At 31.5% G+C, this 22,863-nt stretch overlaps 1 protein-coding gene across 1 annotated transcript in view; it reads right to left on the bottom strand.

The window, feature by feature from the left end:
* The window catches only part of LOC115209257 (neurexin-4), a 586,511-nt gene that overhangs the window by 233,392 nt on the left and 330,256 nt on the right, over positions 1-22,863 (bottom strand). The window contains exons 9-10 of the mRNA XM_029777551.2: positions 16,343-16,513; positions 999-1,077 (exon numbers count right to left, since the gene is read on the bottom strand). Coding sequence (XP_029633411.1) covers positions 999-1,077; positions 16,343-16,513 — 250 coding nt within the window. The remainder of the gene's footprint in view (positions 1-998; positions 1,078-16,342; positions 16,514-22,863) is intronic.

Raw genomic sequence — 22,863 nt, 5'->3', positions numbered from 1 at the left:
TGACCTCATTAATTCTTCTAACTGTTCAGTTCCTGCCAGTGCACTAACTATGATAACTGAGAAAAATTATGAACAAAACAGACAAGTTTAGAATGTTATACACAATCCAAAAGACAATCCTACTAGGCACAGCACAAGCCTACTCAAGACACTTTTAATTCACTAGTACAACTTAAACAGAACACTATCTGCATATAAAAACAAAACATACTTTCAACGTTACCACATAAAATAACACACAATAAATGCATCACCAAACAATATAACAACACATACTCTTTACAATCAACACCCAACTACATAATACATATTCATAAATGATCAGTGCTAAACACTATAAAACAAGCAACTCACATTCTATATATTTGCCATTCATTAATGTTATAAATACACCACCTGACACTAAACCACATAATATTAACTACATACTAATAAAGCCCAAAACAAAAAAAACAAAAAACTAATGAAGTATACATGCCCAAAAGACAATGGTCCATACACTATTGGAACATAGAGGTGCATCTGGTGGGAGTAGTAGAAACATGCACAAGGCTGTTGAAAATATAACAACAACAACGCAATAATTTTTTATCTCGTCAGAAGGCCAGCAATTTTGAGGAGAGGTGTGAGTTAATCAATAACATTGACCACAGTACCTGATTAGTTTTTATTTTATTGATCCTGGAAAGATGAAAGGTAAAACTGGCCTTGGTGGGATTTGAACTTAGCAAAAAAAAAAAAAAAAAGAGCCAGGAGAAATATTGCAAAGATTTTACCCCGATACTTTAATAATTCTACCAATAAATATATTTCCTAATAATTTTGTAGGGAAAAGTTAATCAAATTTCCTCCAATATTTGGCTGGTATTTATTGGTCCAAGAAGAATGAAAGGTAATGTTGAGCTCAGGGGGATTTAAATGGTAGGCATTTAACCAGTGCTTTAGAAACTCTTCCAATCCAATACTCTAACAACACAAACAACAATAACATAACTTACTGTTTCGCACAATGTCTTTGATGATAATCTTGTCGCTTGAAATGCTATATACAATATGGCCTTCAGAATTCAATTTAACCTGAAAGAAATTAGATGTTTGATTTAAATAAACACTGATGTAGTTTGTGTACATGCACACACAAGAATCTGTTAAAGCATATTTTTTAGTTGGTGGTGTAGCAAGAAGGAAACTCAATATAGCCTAGCATAATTAATTGACAGATGCCAAGTTAAATGTTCTGGTTGGAGTAATTTAAGTGATGTACATATGTCATGCTTTAGCCTGATTGGGATCACACTGCATATTATGATACTGTGTTTGGTAATGCGAGTGAGTGGAGCTGTATAGAAATCATTGCCTTTTTAATCCAATTTACTGTCCAGCCTGGAAGTTTAGATAGAAAAAAGTTGTGGTGCCAGTTGGTACCTCACAGCACCCAATTCTCTAGGATTTATCAAGAGTTATTAGAAACGTAGTATACTATATGATAAATTAGTTAAGGAGTCTTGAACTGAAATACGAAATAAAAAAAAAATTTTATGGAAGTATAATCTTCAACAAAATATAACTTCTTTATCATTTAAAATAAATATAAAAGATTTTTTCTATGTGACTAAAAACATCAGAAATATGATAAAAAAAATCCTTGGTGTTTTCATTTCTTCTGCATCTTTATTTGACTGATTCTTTTATTATTGGCTATTTACATTGTGATACTGCAATGAACTGTAACTAAAGTTTACATCAACCATGTCTACCCACCTTCTAATAAATAATATATATATATATATATATATATATATATATATATATATATATATATATCTGTATGTATATATATTTAAATTAAAAAATCTAAGAAGATTAATTACCAATGTCAGGCATCACAAATTTCTCAAAATGATAAATTTTACTTTAATCAATTTGAAATTTTAGCCACCACTGAATAACTCTATCATCACCTTACTTAGAAATCAATAAGAAAAGTTTATGGCTACTGATATCAGTAAAAGAAAAACAAATAAAATGAAAAATAGTAAATAAAAAACTTCCAGAGATAAGTACTCAAAACTTCTATGCTTTTTGAGTTTATCTTTTAAAACCTACTTTTGTCTTTTGCATTTCATGTTTAAGAGATAAGTGAAAAAAGTATGTGCTGTAAATTAATTGCCCATAAAGACTGACTTTGAATGTATACGAACTGAGATTGTAATGAAACTGTTCAGTTATTGAAATGACAGAGTCAAAACAAAGTTGTATCTTTGAAAGACTGTACATGCAAATAAATATTGCTGGGTAAGAAAAACTCTTAACTCAACAAACCATGAAACTATGGTGAGTGTGTGTGTGTGTGTGTGTGTGAGAGAGAGTCTACAGTTGAAATTTCATTATCTTTTAATCATTCAGCATTAATTATTAAAGTGGTAATGAAATTGTTTAAAATGAGGGAGCAACAACAGAATGGAAAGTCTAATTTGAAATGGTTTGGAGTTTATACATAGTTATTAAAGAAATATATTTCATACAATATTGCAGACTAATTTTATCATATAAACATTATACAGCAAATTGTACTTTAAAGATGGGCAAGCTACATTTTTCTGAAACTTTTATATCGATGATGGAGACTATATAGGCATTATGATTGAAATTAACAGAAAGAAAAGAGATTAAATTCAAACACACATTTAATTTGGTTTCATACAGTACTTCCAACTAATCTGTTTCTATATTATTTCCCAAGACTTTTGAAGGGATAATTAAATTGTACAAAAGGTGAACATCTGGGTTATGTACAATCAAATTACTTCCTGTTGAAATGGCTTAAAAGTAATCACTCAAACATTTCACAACTGGTGACCACAACAGACAATAATCAAATTCATGGGTGAAGAAAGTACATCAGTTGAATTGCAATAGATCTTCTAAAGAGGTATGACAATGTCTCATATATATATATATATATATATATATATATATATATATATATATATATCATACAAATACAAAAACAATATAATTGAAGTTGAATGTTATGTGTGATTTGGTATTTCCTGAAGTCATTTCACTATTTCATGAATTATTAAAATGGAGTTTTCATTCAGATAGAATTCTGGCATAATTCTTATATGTCTTATGAAAGTGTCCTGGTGTCACTTCTCTTCATCATCTGTTTTAATAAATCTATAGAAACAATATTATCAGGTAAACTATATTCACATTGAAAATTCCGAAGAGTATCTACAAGAGGACACCAATAAACTTGACAACTGGAGCCTTAGAGTAAGTGGCTTGTGAATGCTCTTACTCTGACAAACAAAGTAGTGGTTAGAGAAGTTATAGCTATGCCACCCAAGGTCTTCCAAAATATAATTGTCATAGCTGAAGCTACTTTTCTATTTGTTGATTCTGTTGAGAATAAGATTGCTGTTACAGATCATAATTTTGTGATATTTCAAACACAGTTAAAATGCTATGGGAGCTCATTAAATTTGAATATTTCATTTTGGCTCAGAAACATCTAGAAATAATTAATGACATAAAATACCTGCCAGAGAAGATCTGTAATGATCTTAGAAAAAAAAAACTAATTTTCTTTTTCACATACACAAATGTACAGAGCTTTTTTTAAAATTACTGAATTGTTTCTGGCAGATTGATACACTTTATTATACAAGATTCCACTTAACAATACTGGAAATGTTATATCTTAGAAAACACTAGAAAATGAAACCAAAGCAAAGTAGTTGCTTAATGACATATTTTCGGGAAATAAGACAAATTTAAAGTGATATATTATATTACTAATTAGGAAATTTTTCATTTTCCTTGACTGACTATTCTTCATAAAATAAACTGTTATAAGTGAAATTAATGTCATAATTATCTCTATAGGTCACCAACTCCAACATCTTACATAAGCCAATAGCAGAACACAGCCAATACTAGTCTTTTTTTCTGATTTGCCCTTTACACACACATGCGTATATATTATAAATATATATATATATATATATATATATATATATATATATACATACACACACAAACCTCTAACAGATATTACTTTACTGCTTCCTCATCTTTAAATCCTAGATCCAATTTCAGTATAAATCATACAGGTATCAGAAATTCCAGCAAGCCAATAAAGAAGTTTATGTACCATAAGGAAAGGTATGCCTTAGCTACTGCAGGGAATTAGGTGTGTCTAAACAATATACTCATTGTTATACTCTCAAAAGATCAGCTAGAGACAACAACCAATTATTTTTTGATTGATCAGAGGATGGACTTTTTTTTAAATGAATAAAAAAAGGTATTTAGTCAGGAGAGAAGGAAAAAGAACTCATGACTATTACAGACTTTTGTAAGGTTGGTGCAGTTAATAATCAGCTTAAACATCAGTAAATTGATAGCTTTAATGGGTGGTAGGAGGGTTTCAGAAGGATGTAATTTGGAGTAAGATGGATTGAGAAGTCTTCAGTGCAGGGTTTGTGATGTCAAGTGATGATAAGAAAAGAGGAATGTAAATTGAGCGAGCTTGGGTGGAAATAGTACAGTTTGGATGAAAAAGCAGTCATGGTAGAAGAGATGGCTGGGTGACACTATAGTGAGTGCAATACACTAGTATGATATGTTCTTTTGCCTTGTAGATGGTTAGCAATTGCTGAGAGGTGAAAATTGAATATACTTAGAAGTTTGGACTGTGTAATATGCGTAGTGTGTATGTATGTGTGTGTGTGAGAGGACCTACTAGGAAAGATCATCACAGATTGTGAAACCAAACATTGTAAAATTCATGGAGGCTTTATATGTAAAGTGTTTTTATATGTAAAGTGTTTTCTCAATTTGTGTAGTGAATGTATCTAGTGCTGTTGAGGGGGATCCAGGTTATTACATACCAATTGAAAGATCTTTTCAAGATCTTTGTTCATGAAAATAATGCATGTCAAATACGTAATTGTCTAAGTTCTATGATATTTGAATTGGCATGATTACCATGGTGCACTCAAGAGTAAGTGACAAGTAGGTTGTTATGCACAGGGCATATAACTGAGCTGTGTAGTACATAAAAATTAGTAGAATACAAGCTGAAGAGTGACAAGTGTTTTGATGGAGCACAATGACTTGAAACTTCCAATCCAAGATATTAAAGGTGAATGGAAACCACAGGAAGATAATTTTGCTCAGTCACCATACTAGATATAGTCAAAGACTTTGTTGATATCAAGAGCAAGAAATAAATTCACAGAGTAAAAATAGAGCAAACATGTGTTTGACACAGGATAGCAGGTTTCTGGTAGGTCTAGCTTAACCCTTTCGTTACTATATTTCTGACCAAAATACACCCCTTATTTGTTTCAATTAATTTCTAACATAATCATAAATTTAGTCTGGTTTCATTAAACAACTATATCTTTTTTATTTATCAATATATTAGCATGAATTTTGGAAGATAATTTAATGAAATGTTCTCAACCAATTCTATACTATAATTTTTGTCACAAAGTGACTAATTGCAGGTAGATACAGGTAAATTCAACAATATATAAAATTATTAAAATTTTGTTCAAACATCGCTATAGAAAATGGGTTATTAGTTAATATTCAATTGGGTATACAACAAAATTTTACGATAGAATTTGTTATTCTGGGTAACTTTCTGATACCCATAATAATATTTATGGCAAAATAGTCTTAATTTCATTTAAGGTTATGGGAAACCACTAACTATCCTTTCTTTCGCTTTGTTTACATTTAGCATAACGGTTCGTTTCCACCGTAATGATTTCAAATAGGCTCATTTGAAAAAGTAAATAGAAATAGTCTAAGGCTTTACTCTTCTGGGAAAGTCTGTGGCTTGGTCCAGTTTCTTCAGAAAAATCACCGAAAGAAACAGTTTTTAAATTTTCACTCCATTCAGGTGCCAATTCATTTTCTTTATCGCTGTCGAGCTCTCGGATTCACTGTTCTCACTTTCGGAAAATGAAACATCAGATTCATTATCAAATACCACATGCTTTTTTTTTCAGTCATAGAGTTAGATTTATGAAGGTCTCCAGTAGAAAATCCTTCGAATTCTGACTCGCTGCTTGATACAATGAAATTCGTATCCATTTTTTGTCAGAATTACAAATTTTGAAAACACAATAGGAACAAATTTCAGAAAAATATCTCCCAAAATTCACGGAATTAAAATTACACTTCGATTTTTGTATAAAACTGTAGTTGAACTGTTTACGAAGTATAATACGTGTCTTCACGAATGTACTAAAGAGATTTGCTCTGATATTCTCATTTAAATATGAACAGGTAAATTCGGGCGGCTTTGGGCGGTTTGGTCACATTAACCAAAATTTTTTTCGGGCGGTTTTGCATTGAAAGAGTTAATGGAAAATTAACTGTACTAGTAAGTGTAGAAATAGGACTAATTAGCTGTCTTAAAATATCAGAAGGCTTAAGGTACATAAGTGACATTATGATAAATGTATTCAATAAGAAATTATCAGGTAATGTAACAGAAGCAGATATTAGAATGGTGGGGTAAAGGATGGATTTAGAGGCAAGAGGTGAAGAGTGTTTAAAGAACCAACAGGTCTGTTAAAGATATGACTAGGTAAGGAGACTAACAAGTGAAGTTAGTTAAGAATAAAAAATGATTCAACCTATACAGCAGCACAGTTATTGTTGGAAGTATGCTGACACTGAGAACTGAGGTGTGATAAATGCCCTTAATGCAGTATGAGAGATAGTTGAACAGATGTTGGCAGTTGGGGAATTTCAGAAAGTAGCAGAGATAAAAGAGGAATTTAGAGAAATTGGGAAAGAAAACTGTTAAAGTAGCTTGAAGTTTTTGTTGCTAATATCCAAGTGAGAAGGTGGGGTTACAAAGGGGTACCCAAAAGTAACAGAAAATGTTCTCTGTGGTGCAAGCATGTTGTAGTTCGGGCATCTACTGCTAAAAGCCACTTGATGCAACCAGCGGCTTCATATGAAGTCATACTGTCATGTGATGCATCATTGTTTTGCAGTGCTTCTCCACTATTCATTGATTTTTGTGATGGCTGAAATGAAAGAACAGTGTGCTTCTGTGAAATTCTGTTTTCTGCTGGGGAAAACGTTGGCAAAAACAGTTTTGCTTCAAACAGCTTACAACGATGCTGTCAAGAGCAAAACACAAGTTCATGAGCGGTTTTCATGCTTTAGGAATGGTCACTTGCCACTTGAAGACCAACATTGTTCAGGGCCACCGTCAACTTCCCAAATGAATGAAAACATCATGAAAATTCATGAATCGATCTTGGAGGACCGTTGCCAAACAATTGACGAACTTGTTGATATAACTGATGTGTCCTGGAGCTCCTGCCAATGAATTCTGAGTGAGGAATTGCGAATGAAAAGAGTAACAGCAAAATTTGTGCCTTGCTTACTCACAGATCAAAAGCAGTCATGACTGAATGCGTGTTGTGAACTGAAGTTGGAAGTTGGTTCGGACCTTTATTCAAAGGTCATAACTGGTGACAAAAGGTGATGTTATGGCTATGACCCAGAAATGAAGCAGCAATCAAGTCAATGTAAGCATTCAATGTCACCACACCCCCAAAAAGCACATCAAGTGAAGTCTAATGTCAAGATGATGCTGATTTGTTTCATCGATGTGAAGAAATAGTCTACAGATAATTTGTTGCTCCTGGTCAAATTGTTAAGCAGATATTTTACTTGGCAGCTCTGAAGCATTTATGAGACACGGTGAGATAAAAACCCTGATGTGTGGCAAAGTGTAGAGTGGTGGCTTCCTCATGAAGAGTTCCAGCACTGCTTGGAATAGCGGAAAATGCTTCTGGATCAATGTATTGTTTCAAATGGAGAATACTTTGGAGGTGATAGAAGTGTAAAGATGCAAAGCTAAGTGAATAAAATAATATTGCAAAATTTCGGTTTCTTTTGTGGTGGAGAAAGAGAATTCCATGTAAGCAGAGATAAAATCTTGTGAAAAGAAACTGGAGCACAGTGTCTATTCCAAACTACATTGATGGATTAATAATATCTACTGAAATAGTTGTGTATGTTGCTATAGAAAATTAACATAGATGGCAGTTGAGACAAAATCTATTTACATTCTCTTACATGAGAAAGGACTTTTTTCAAATGGTTTTTGATTTTCTATCCCCAGATACTTATTAAACTTTCATCTCAAACAATATCTAAAAGCTCTATTTGATAATGAATTTTCTGCCTTCCTAAATACATTTGTAGCTCTCTCGTGTATCCTGAATCACTGAGAAATCTGACACCTAGTGTTTTCATTAGAGTTTAACTTTTTTGTACTTCATTGAAAGAGGAAAATTATAATTTAAAGATTATTTAAATAATGCTGGCACAAGAATCAGCTTGTATATATTGGATCTGTAATCTAGATCATACAAATGAGAAAGAAAAGTAATGTTAATATCTATAAGGTATGTATTCACAAAAAAAAAAAAAAGCTGAAACTTCATCTCTTCAAAACTAACACTAAATGTTACAATATTTCAGAAGTAAATAATATCTCTTAATTTTGCATTAAAAATAAAAAAAACAATTTCTCTTATTCTAAATTAGATTTTCTTAACAGAAAGACAATAATTGTATAACCACCATCCTTACATCAATAAGGCTTTCATGAAATTGAACCAATAAATACTAACTTATTCTTTAGTTGTGGTTGCTTTTCTTTAAATCTGCTATAACAAAATCCTAGTTAACAAATATAAAAATCAATGTTGATGAGGAATGATAAATTTTAAATTGGATGAAATTTAAAACATTATTCTATCAAACTAAGATTAAAACTCCAATCATCTATTAATTTTTACTTCACTATTATTTTTATCCCTTTCTTTTCTCTTTTCAGCAGCTTAAAAAACAAAAAAGCTTGATTAAAACTCAAAAATAAATGTGGATTCCAAAGTGAAGGATACTTCTTTAACCAACTTACTTTAGATGCAATGTTATGTTTGCATTTTAAAAATCAAACATCATACTTTCCAGTTCAATATCCAGAAATCTTTCACTTTAACTTTCCACTTCAATATTCCCTATGCAAATAAACTAATATTCAAAGTAAATAAGCTCAAATATTTTGCAATTTCTGGAAAGCAAATTAATCTAATATAATTTTTTATAGTATGTTTTGTGAACCTTTTTGGTCTCTCAAATATTTAGTTGGAATATGATTTAGTAATAGCTTTAAGTGACTGAAAATGCATGTTTTATGTATGGGATTTCAAATTTTGTGCAAGTTCACTTTTTTTTTAAATGGAAACTTTTGATATAAAGTTTGGAATTCCACTGTCATATCAATTTAAAATTTTGGCATAAGGCCAGAAATTCTTGGTAGGGGTAAGTCAATTATATCAATTCCAGTGCTCAACAGGTAGTTATTTTATTGACCCAAAAGGATGAAAATCAAAATCGACCATAGCAAAATTTGAGCTCAGAATGGATAAAATGCCACTTAGCATTTTGCCAAACATGCTAATAATTCTGCCAGCTCGTCACCTTAAATTTCAATGTCATATTAAAATGTTTTTAATAAACGTGTTGAAGAGATTGGAGAAACTTTATAATAAACATTACTGATTAAGAAGTAATGTAAGTTTGATATGGAACTGTTTAACTAGAAAATATAAAAGAAAGAACTTAATATGGAAATTCAAAGGTCTAACCTCTGAAGATGAAGAGTAGTGATGTTCTAAATCAGTGGTTCTTAACCATTTTTTTTTTTGTAGTGCCCACTCAAGTGGCTAGTGAGGTCTTATGACTAAACTAAATTAACATGGATGATAATTTATGAATTTTACTAAAAAAATGGATTGTATAAGCTTTTAACAGTGAGATGACAAAAAATTAATAAAGACAATAGTTATAAATTTACTATATATATTGCAAGTTAAATGGCTTCCCTGTGCCTGATGAGATCTAGCTAAACTTTTTATATCAGGTTCAATGTTAATCAAAAGAAGTCATAAGTCTTCTCTTTGACTTAATGAAAATTTATTCTGTTGCTGAGTCAGCAATTGCAACATTGTGTTGAACCCTTTCTCTACAAAATATGAAGAAGGAAAAGCAATGAACAGTAATTTCATTTCTTGCTAAAGTTAAGAATACTTGCTTTGTATTTTGGGACAGAATGATTCATAACCAAGCTGTTGAAAATATATTTGAACTTCAAAATCATTTAAATTGATAATTTCTTCATGTAAACCTGGTTGAGCAGAAGAAGCATCAGAGAGAAATGGATTTATGACCTAATCAGGTACTTTAAGATCAAGAAAATCTTTGAACCTTATCATTAAGTCTTCTTTTAATGTCTGCAGATGAAAACAATAGCAGTCTATATCCATAGCTAATATTAAATTGCTATCATTGTTTCTATTATGTACAGGTTTGGAAACTAAAAAATCTTTTCTCAATAGTCTCTGCTAGTTGAATGACAATTTGCTGATAAATACATTTATGATTCCCTTTGCTTTAATTTAATTAATCTTATTTCCTCATTTAATTTAGTGAAAATATCAGAAATATATGTAATGTCAGCTTTTTCATTGATTAGTTTATTATATATGTCCTCATCATATGGATTAAGAAATTATAAAAGAGTATCATAGAGATTATGAAAATGCTTCAATTTCCATTCGAAGGCCATCACACCTCAGTATGAAGCAAAAGGCACTTTCACTTTTCTTCTTTTTCATGGCAAAACTTCCAAAAGACAGTTATTCAGCGGACAGGTTTTGATTTTATTTACTGTTTTAATTACATCATTCAACATGTTATGTAGTCTACCACTAAGAGGGTTCGCAGCCAAGTGTTCTCAATGAGTAACACAGTGAACTGCAAATATATGTGGAACAGTTTCCTTTACATGTGCTATAAATTCACAATAACGGCCTTTCATAGCTGGTGCCCCATCTGCACATGCAATACTATTTGTGAGAGGGATATTCTTTGCATTAAAAAAAATAATCAAGAATAAACTTAAAGCTGTAGAACCTTTTGTGTCAAGTACCAGTTTTAAAGCAAACAGAAACTCTTCAATAATTTTCTGATTTGAATTTACATAACCAGAGTTTACTTTCGACATCTTTCACCATGTTATCTATTCTTGCTGCTACCGTACTATTACTGAGAGAAATTGATGCTGTCTTAGCACTTTTACCTGGGCAAATCATAGTATCCAAAACTTCTTTTATAGCTATTAAGAGTTTCACCAAATAGAATGTAGTTTTCCACATTTCGCAATTAATTTTGTAAGTTTGAAAGACATAACCAAACCCTTCTCTATTTGCCTTGTTTGTTTGGTAAATAACCCTTTGAGCATAAGAAGGTTTTAAAAATAATTTTTCATTTGGTGAAAGCAATCCTCATCATTTCTGGTTTTATCTGGATGCATTTTTTGTAAATGTTCAATCATACTTAGAAGTTTCATTGCTTCGTTTGGAAATGTTTTTACACATATTAAATATAGAAGCAATTGCTCATTATTTATCTATGTTTCAAATACTCATTTGAGTATTGATGGCACTTTTCTATTTCACTCATTCTAAATTTTTAAAAGGGGCAATGTACACAACAATTGTATATGATTATATCACTAAACAAAGTATGGAGATCACAAAAAAACAGGAAAGATTGTATACCTAAAAAACACCATTCAAGACAGAAATATAACATCAAAAATTAATCATTCTTGTTCAAACATTCTTTAGCCATGATATATACTTATCTCTCGTTTTATTCTAATAACCATTACTAGTTTTATCATGTATGATATAATTATTATTATTATGGGTAAAATTTAGTATGTTAATTATGTTATCTCACTACCACTCCCTTCACTGACCCCCAAAGTCCAACAGCCCCCCCCCCACACCTTCCATACACACACATTTTGAGGGTGGTACCACCCATGTTGAGAGCCTCTGTTCTTGACTGAAGAGACTGATAACAATTTTTATGATAGGTAAGATAAAATCATTAATGTTAAAACTCTTAAGTTAGCCATGCACAACTATTCTTTCTTGGAATTGATATGTCGTTACCTTTTGACATTAGTAAAGAAACATTGATTTAACTGTATGAACTTCTTGCAAGAAATTACCATAATAAAGGCAGCTATTCCATCATGCAAGCTTATATGGACTTCAGATACTGAAATGAAGAGCAATTTTGTGGTCTTATGGTATGTCAGTAAATTAGGGTATGGAAACTCTGTCTAAATCAATTTCATCTAAGACATCTTGAATTAGAAATTACTAATAATGAAGCATGAGTATAAATGGAAAATAGCTTAGAAATACCCACTAGCAGATAAGCTTAGTTTAACTTTCAATTAGAAACAATACTTTACAAGATACTGTGTTAGAATAAAATTATTCATAATATTTCTTTCTTTTGATATCTATGTTCTTATGCTGGTCAGATTTATGAATTCATTTTCTTTTAGAGCAAATGTTTTAAAAGTTACATATTATTCCAAATATAAACTGTTCCATCATAAATTGGCAACTTCCTAGCTACAATGAGTGACCAAAATAAAATGAGTTGTTCAAAGAGGTAACAAAATCTATATGGGAATACTTGAATTCAGAACTCAGTTTATTTTATTAATTATGATAGGCCAATTTAATTTGGACCCATAGTGCAATGGCTTGTGAAAGTATTTAATCAACTGTTGATTTTCCATTTTTTCCATAATTTGATGGTTTTTCTTCTTTCCAAGTACATATGTGAATTTATGCTTTTGGATTAATTGTGAACTTAAATGGATGAAACACAACAATAAAAGCCTTTAGGAAAACAATCATGAATTTACATGCAAGCTAATGACTGGCATCAATGTACAAATTAAGGAACACTGACTAACATAGTCAAGAAACAGACTGTAGAAAGGCCTAGCTGAAAGAAGAAGAGAAATGGGGAGTTTGTATCATAAAACAGGGATGGCCTCAAGTAAGTTGATATCAAAAGGGTTAACAGGTAAGCATTTATTTGATTTGAACCTGAAATATTATTTCATGTGAAATTTCTTAGCTGGTTTATCCAACAGATGTGTTCTCCACAAGAGTCTTCAGACAAAATTAACTTTGACATAAACTGTCTAGTATATTTTTTGTTGAGCTTACCGTTTTAATAAAGCACACATATAGCAGATAACTCATGTTATCCCATTTAAATCATAAATTACTCAACAGCTGTATTTTTTGTCAATGAAAATTCAGCTGTCAATGTTATCTACTACTTGTTACACCACTTACACTAATCTACTCAGTATATCTCACTGGCTCTTTCCCAGTTTACTAGCCCAGCCAAGCATGAAAACTAAATACCTCATTCTTCTACTCTCATTGGATTTCTCCATCAGTCACTCACTCACTCTATATTAAATGTTTGACAATCTCCTATTTCCACACTATCTTCTTAGCACAAGAGGGAAATAATACATGAAAGCAATTATTATATATGGATAAATCTGTGCTTTTTAAAGCACCAGGAAGAGAATTGCTTCAGAAAGTCTAGCCCAACTTGCACAGCATGTAAAAATGGACATAAAATGATGATAGCGATCAACTAAGATGCTAATCTTATGTGTCGTTGCATGGATTTTGAAACTTTAGTACAGGAGGGGGGGAGCAAAAGTTCACTAATTTCATGACTTCTCTGTAATCACATAATTTTTATAAATACTATAAATGTTTTTGATGAAAGAAAACAATCCCAAACTTTCTTATTGAAATGTCACACAATCACTAAAGATCTTCATGGAACCAAAGGTTTAAATTACAATGACCTCAAGTCAAAATTACCATTCATAATCAACATTTGTATTGTCATGTCCATCTTGCTAACCTTCATAAATTTAATGACACATTCATGATACTAAAAGAAAAATATTTAAATTCTATCCCTGAATTTACTGATAATCCCCTCCACCATACCTGCCTAAAAATTTAGATATGTGAATGAGGATTAATGGAAACTTTAGCTATGCTGAAAGTGAAAGATCAAACAGAGTTGCTATTTGGAATACAGAATATAGTTCTACAATAAAAATAGCATACCACTCAGTAGATGACATTACAATGTGCTCCCAACCATTAAGTCCTTGCCAAATTTCATATGCACAAAGCTGTAACTGTGTGAACTGAGTTGTGCATACATGGCCAACCATGTGTATTATTAGTCGCTATAAATTATTTTATTGCAGGAATTAAATACAGCCACCAGATATATCAAAATCATATAAATCTCAGAAAAAAAATGCAATAACTTTTTTATATGTTGTTATATCTACAACTTCTCTCACAAAAGTTAACAGTAAAAAAAGGAATTTGTTTCTTTAATATACTTATGCTAATTCAATGTGCTTAAAAAAGTCAGTACTTTAACTATTTTTATATTTTGTAATCCAGACAAAGAAATAATAAAGAGAATTAAACTATATAACACACAAAACTTGCTAATCAGCTGTTTCTTGGAGGCAAAAAAGGTTCCTTTTCCCTTTTTTTATGCATACAATGGCTGTTAACTGAATGGCTATGTACTTAAACTGTTTGTTCAATTCAATAGTTAATATCTTATTAGTGCTGTATTCCTGAGCAAGGCACCTAACTTTATTAGTCTTACTGAATGAAGATAAGATTAAAAGGGCCACACTACTACATCACAGTTAAGTGATCAGTGGTAGATAAAAACAATTGCTCCAACATATAATCACCTCCATCAATACTAGATTGGAAAAAAGTTTGTAAAATCAATAATGAAACAATCCTTCTGTAGAATACGAAAGAAGGAGTGGACTTTAGGTCTAAAACAAAAAGACATCAAAGCACAAATAAGTTGCATACAGGCTGTGAATATCATAAGGCATTTAATGACTGGAATATGTCCAAGAATAGCTGTATAGTAAAATAGCTTACTTTGTTACCATGGGTGAAAGGTGTGTGGCTTAGTGGTTAGGGTGTCAGCATCATGATCGTAAGATTGTGGTTTCGATTCCTGGACCAGGCGACACGTTGTGTTCTTGAGCAAAACACTTCATTTCACGTTGCTCTAGTCCACTCAGCTGGCAAAAATAAGTAACGCTGCAATGGACTGGCGTCCTGTCCAGCTAAGGAACGCATACACCATTGAAACCTGGCTAGGCTTTAAAAGGGTGCATTTATTTTTTTATTACTGTTACCATGTGGTTTTGGGTTCCACCATACTGTAAGGAAACTTTGCAATGTCTTCTTGGGTTGACCAATGCCTTGTGAGTAAAACTGCTAGACAGAAACAATATGGAAGCATATGTGTGTGTGTGTGTGCATGCACATCTTTACTTGAGAAACAGGAAGAGGTTGTTGGTAGGAAGGGTATCTGATTATAGAATACTGCTTTGGTAAGTCATGTCCAACCCATGGCAACATGGAAAATGTGAACATAATGATGAGCTATATCTATAGAATTTTGCTGCCATGGTACATAGATCTTATGGCAAACTGGATAAAAAAAACTATTCAAACTAAATTAATGATAAGGTAACACTCACCACAACACTTCATAAAATGTCTATTATATAAAACTCCTGAAATTCAACTCACAAAATCTTCAAGTCTTTCTGCCATCTAATATTGGTTTCAGATTATGGCACAAGGTCAGCAATTTTATGGCAGTGGGTAAGTCGATTACATTGACCCAGTGCTTAACTGATACTTATTTTACTGACCCCTGAAAGGATGAAAGGCAAAGTCAACCTGGAGGAATTTGAACTCAGAGCTTGAAGTTGGATGAAATGCTGGTAAGCATTTTGCCTGCCATGCTAATGATTCAGCCAATGTGCCACTTCTTTCTGCTATGTAATATTCAGAATTGTCTGATGGTCATATAAAGAAACAACTTTTCTTTACTAGACATATTGATCATATGGATGATATGTCCTTCAAGTAAAATGCTGTATAGTGAACTGACATGTAGAAGACATGCAGTAGTCTAACTTTAGTTCTTTAAGGACTGAAGACACTGTTTATAGCAACTGCTGTTTTGTTGATTAGGTGTTCAAGATTGGGAAGTCATAGAAAAAAACTAGGTTGCAGAGAAGAAATAAGCAAAGGAATATCTGAACATACCCTGATATCACTATTATGGTATTTGGGGAATATTTTTTCCATGTTACAAATTAGTTTTATATAAAATTGCTACAATTTGCTTTACCACAAATAAATCAAAATTAACTTCAAATTTACTATGTTTACATTTCAACAACTCAATAATTTCCATGCTGTTTGGCAGTGAAATAAGCAAATGTAAGATAATTACTTACCTCAACTATGTCCTTATTACTCATTTCATGATAAAAAAGCATGCCTCCAACATTATGTGTTCTAAAATCAAAACTGGCTCGTACAAATCCACTTCCAACACCACTTGATTCTCCATTAATTTCTATGTGAGATGTGCCAGTTGAAAATGTGACAGGGACAACTGATGCCAACTAAAGAACAGAGAAAAAAGATAAATGATGTAAATATAGGTGCAACTTTTAAAATATGTAAATGCATTGTAGTATATGACATAGTGTGTGATTATTCAAGATTACTGTTTTGGTCAGGTTTTGCATAAAAGTAGAAAACAACTCTGTTTTTAAGGAATCAACACAGCATCAATAATCAATGTGTGGTTTGAAGATGTTACCCTTGGATTCTAATATTGAATCGATTTAGTCAGATCAGACAGTTGACATACTTCTCTTTAAGTGTCTTCTTCCTATTGTAGCATAAAAAAGATTCTTTGTACTCTATAAGACAGCTACAGTTAAAGGAAAGCTATGAGAAGACTTAATAGAAAATATTTCCCACAAAGTAACAAAAGTGAATCCAAAAAAACTCAGTCTTTGGTGGTATCAATTACTAATAAAATAGCAACAAACTCAACTACTCAACAAGATGAGAGAAACTTGTATACAATCATGGAGGTTGCTTAAATCTGAAAATCAATTAAAGAATTGCTTTTAAATTTCAATAATTCAACTCAAGGAGAAATGCTGCAAGAAATTCATTCACCTCCTTTATTATATATAAACAAAAAATTGGATGTTAACCAAAAGAAACCTTGTTCCCAACTAGAACTGAAGATAAATAACTCCAAATCTGATGTGTCCAGTATTCTATATCAGATTTAATATGATATAAATATTTAAATAAGGATGCTCCTTCATACACCTTATAAAACTAAATCATAATTTCTGACATCTTATTTGAAATTTAAAAAAAAAAAAAAATTATCACCCATTTATAGATACACTTGACTAGGAAAAAGCACACTTGAAAGAAATGGAACTCAGAAAAAAAAATCATCAATCAACATTGGCTCGATAATTGATTTTCAGTTCATACAATATTGCACAATGTTTTCCATTTTATACAATATTACACATTATTTTTAGTTTGTACATTATTACACTGTTTTTTTTTTTTCAGTTTATACAATATATAACAATATTATTAATTTTCTTATTGGATTAACAAGCTAAATGATTCAAAATATCTTACTTGCCTAACAAAATAGATACTTTTACCTAATATATTGTTTCTTTTGAACAAAATGAGTTCAGATAAGCATACCTTTAAAATTAGATATTACTATAAGAATGTTTAGACAGAAATATTCAACAAAGAAAATGGCATTGTGTATCAGTTCATTTCAGTAGTACTTTCTTGTAAACATTTTAGTATATATTAATTCTTGGAGACATCAGTTATCAACAAGATTAATTCTTTTAAAACCTTTCTTTTCAAATACACTAAAATGAAAGAAATATTACTTTCTATTGACAACAGCGAGAGTGGTTTAGTCATATCACATTAAGATATTTGTTCTCATCTGATCACTGATCTTAAATAACATTCAGCCTGGTTTGTACTTAGAGAGCAGTAAAAACTCAACTACAGTAAGCATCTAAAATTTTCAGGTGAGTAGCTGTGTGCATAATGTATCAAATTAGTAGTTTTGGTGGTGGTGAGTTCATATTTCATTGTTTGCTTAATTTTTAATTAAATAAAGGGCAGGAGTTCATTCCTTCCTTTTTCTTTCTGTGACATGGTCCCTTTAGAGTTTAATGAAACCTATGAATCTCATTTCAGAAAAATCTATATGCATACAACATTAAAGTTGATAGCATCAAAGTTGACAAACATATCTCAAATGTGGAGACCACATATGATACTTTATTTTTATTAATAAATGAAGAACTAAATTTCAGAAGTTAGTATGAAAGTTATATTTCTCTAGTAAGCTCTTTCGATCCTCTGAAATCTATCCATGGGTTCTTCTGAGTTCTACTGGCTCCAAGTTTAGTTCAACTGGTATTTACTCCACATGTTTTGGAAACTTTGCTTGCAATAGACTAATACCCCATCCAAGAAGTAATCTGGAGTTTGTGTCTTCACTACTAACTTAAAGTTTATAAAAGAAAATGAACAGAAAGAGGTAGACTAATCTAATATCTAAAGATTAGTCATCTAAAATTAATGTTTTCATATTTCAGAATACCACACAAAATATCCAGTTCTCCGCTTGAGATAAGACGTTTTCTTTTCTAATGTTTAAATTTTCAAACTTCTTAATATTTCACCTCACACACAAGATATTGAATGGTTACTTGCCAACTTACAATACACTCTGCCTATTCACAAAACAAGACTGGCCATTAATAGCACAGTATTTTCAGATCATCTTCCAAAATCTCTTGGGTTACACTAAAAAGCTATTATGTTCAGTGTTCAGTGACTGTTGTGTTCAATGACTGCAATTACAACTTTATTATTGTAGCCTTTTTCTCATTAATATGCATTATATTGACTTGCATTTTTTTTTAACAAGAACCAACTATGTATAGTAGTTAATTGATAAAATTAATTATCAAAGATTTATCTAATCTCTCCTCTCAATAAATGATGTAGCAATCTATAATACAAAGGTCAATGTTATGAGTTCACTTTCAAAATTGAGTTTGGAACATGCAAAGTAAGTTTGTTCTATCTTACAAATAATCAATCTCTAAAGATACAAATCTAAGCCTATTGATTTCCTTTTAGCCTATAACCACAATAATAATGTTAATAATAAGAGCAATGCTAAAAAAGAGTGGGATATTATATTATTAGAATCACAATAAAGGGCAGAGACAAAATCCATAAAACACCAGATAAAATTACTTGTGGCATTAAGTTCTGTTCTTTTACATTCAGAGTTCAAATTCTGCTGGTATTAATTTTGCCGTTCCTCATTTCATTGTCAATAAATAAGTACTAGTAAAAACTCTTCCTCTAGAGGTTACAATTGGGGTGTATTTTACCTTACTGTACCTAGAGAATCTGTCTTCCATCACTTTTAGTAGGTAATCAGTAACTCTTGTAGTTAAAGTGCAAGAGTCGATTTAATTGCCTGTGCCCTTCTCCCCACATTTGTGATTTGTACCAGTGTTAAAAATTATCAATATTATTAGGGTGGTGAGTGGCAGAATTCGTAAAGTGATAGAAAAAAAAATGACTTGCAATATTTTGTTACATCTTTTTATATTGTGAGCTCAACCTCCACCAGAGTTCACTTTTGGGTTGATTAAGTTGACTACATTTCTTTCCCAAAATGTGTGGCCTTGTGTCAATGTTGAAAGAAATTACTATTATTTTTGATGCATTATCAAAGGCTGGATTTGCTTTTGTTCCCACATTTCTGGTAATGTGTAGCAGATAATCTTCTGATCAAACCATGGAAACTATATTTTGATTGGTTTCTCAATTGATGATATTACCTGTGTGTCACAACTCATGACAGAAGTATTATCACTTTTTCTTCTTCAACCATGACAAAAGGCAAGATTTAAAGTCAGATTGTAAAGAACCAAAACAGATACTGCAATGCATTGTCTTTGATGATGTAACAATCCTGCCAATCCACCATCCTGGTCTGGTACTTTATTTGCTGATCCCAAAAGAACAAAAAGCAAAGTAGACCTGGGCAGGATTTGAATGTTGAATGTCAAAACAAATACTGTAAAGAATTCTATCTGATGTTCTAACAACTCTGCCAACTTGCTGCTTATGAGAATCAATATTCTTTGTAATAATATCCATTAATTATTCTGAGAACCTTTATTTAACATCTAGACATTGTGAGCAGGTAAAAAGAATATCAAGCTATAATTTAAAAAAGACAGTAGCAAGTGAAAAGTGCTGGCTACCTCACCTTGTACCTAACACCAGAACAATTCTCCAATGCTTACCTTCCACAAACGTTGAAGGGGTCATTTTGTACTTTTATCAGTATTCACTTTGTATGCATATGTCAGCTTTTCAACTGAGCCTGCATCCTCAACAACTAATATATATACATGCGTGTGTGTGTGTGTGTGTGTAGTTGTTACATTAGATTTAATGTGAAACTAGCCTAGCAGAAGCTGTAGAAACATAGAATCTTGATTAAAGTGAGGTCCATGTTGATGGCAATCTGTAACTAGTTGTTAATTTCAGGTAAATTAAATCAGTGCACTTGTACCAACACTGATTTTTAACATAAGCACAAAACCTCAAATTTGATTGGATATAGTTGATTATATTGATTTCATTAACCTGATCAGGTTATCAACAAATGGAGAAAAAAATTAAAATATCTGTTTAAATTCATTTTAATGATATAAAAATCTATGGCAGAAAACAAGACAAACACACAGTATTTACTATATAGAAAGATAACAAATAACTAGACACTTAAATCATAACACTTTAGCTTTAATTTACTAGTTTGAACCCTATCAATGTAAAATTTTGCCTGAATTTTTAGAAGTGGGGACAGTAGTAGTTTATCTTAGTAGTAATAGTCATGGTCATTACTAGTTCCTCTCGGACTGACTGGATTTACATCAGATATTTGTGAGTAGAATATATCTACAAGTCAATATCTGCAAGAAAGAAAAGGGCATGCTTGGCAGGATCATGGTTAGTGTATCCCAAATACTTGAAACAGAATGAACTTTACTAAATGCAGAAAAAAGACCACACAAAGAATTGAATAGAGGTTCTTTGAAAGGGAGATCTGTTTTGGTACCTGAAGCACAAAAAGGAAGAAACAAAAACAAAATAAAACAAAACAAAACAAACTTAGCAACAATATTTCATACATCTAAGATATATATATATTTATGGGGATAATATTCCTAAACTCACAGCAAACCAATTCCATGGCATTTACAATTGATAAACATCATTTTATAGGAAGGGTTAGATCGAAAGATTTTATTTCCTTTCAACTATATTCTAGAAACATGTTATACTTAAGACTTTTCATCTTTCAACTAATCAATTAGAAGAAAAGAGTGAGAAGAAAGAGAACGTGTAGGTGTTGTAGAACAAGCTAATCTGATAAAACAAGATGTCGGCCAGCTAACTCAAATAAACAATACCTTGTGATAAACTACCTACTTTTATTAGAGTTTTATTTAAAGCAATAATATATATATATATATATATATATATATATATATATATATATATATGTATGTGTGTGTGTGTGCACTTTCTCAGATTTATTCAAATGAAGGAAGTGATAAATGTTGCTTTGCTTTAGTTGAACAGCACTAAGTAGAAATCTAAAAATATATAAATACCATAAATACTTGTGGTTTAAACATCAATGAGAAAAGAAATTTACCAAAGCAGAAATTCTTTTGTGTTTTGCATTCCTTACTGAGTATTACAGAAGTAATAAGCAGGAGGGGGGGATCCAGATCATTTTGGGAGATTTCCAAAATTTCAATCTATTAAAAATATTTGGAATATTCAATTATGAGAATGCTTTTTGTAAATTACAAGCAGTTCAGGACTACATTATTCCTTGTAAAATGTAGAGCTTAACCAAGCATTTCCATTTTTCCTTTGCAATGTTTAAAATCAACTCTCATAGATAAGGATAGAACAAGCAACATAGAACAACTATACAGGCACCAAATAGGCAGCTAACCCCTATAATGAAATAACATCTTCAACTGTCATGACATTAAGAGTAGAAAGTTAACCCAAAACTGAACTTAAATCAATACCAAAGTAGCAGTCTTCACAGTAAAATTATTCTACTGTGAAAATCTTTACATTTCCAAATGAAAGGTTTTCTTTTCAAGTTCAGAAAATACTTCAGCTCTCTCTGCAAGACACACATGTGCTCTGCATTACAGCACTGACAATATAACTGGAACAGTGTTATTTCTCAACAAATAATCATTCTGGACCACAGACACAATCTGACTTATCAGTAAGCCTTCATTTACCAATATGCTACAATCGCTACTGAACTGATATTCAGTATCCTCTTGTTCCTTCTACTCATATACTATGACAGTTTCTGTTTTTCCAAATGATCAAATTGTCTACCCCTTCCATCCAAACTTAATCAATGCACCCATCTCTTCTCCTTTCCTCCTTTCTGCTATGTTTTTCCCACTGAATTCCATACTGACCTTTTATCCAATCCTTCTGTCTCGGATTTATACTGCTCAAGATCTCCCCCACTTCATATATTCCCCAACAAATATTAATGTATAGAAGATCAAGATAAATATAAGTCACACCAACCTCACCTTTGACATTAATGATATAAATGAATCAGTTTCAAATGAAATCAAAACCAGCTTGTAAATTCAGACCACTGAGATTACAACTTAATACAGCCTCATCAATCTGACAAGTGTATGATATTAAAAGCTATATGCAAGCTACTTGGCTACATCATGTTAGCAAGGCAGTGATAGCAAAATATACCTTTAAGTATCATCATCATTATCATAATATCTTC

Source organism: Octopus sinensis, linkage group LG3, assembly GCF_006345805.1.
Source record: "Octopus sinensis linkage group LG3, ASM634580v1, whole genome shotgun sequence".
Lineage (NCBI taxonomy): Eukaryota > Metazoa > Mollusca > Cephalopoda > Octopoda > Octopodidae > Octopus > Octopus sinensis.
This window is presented reverse-complemented; position numbering and strand designations above follow the sequence as displayed.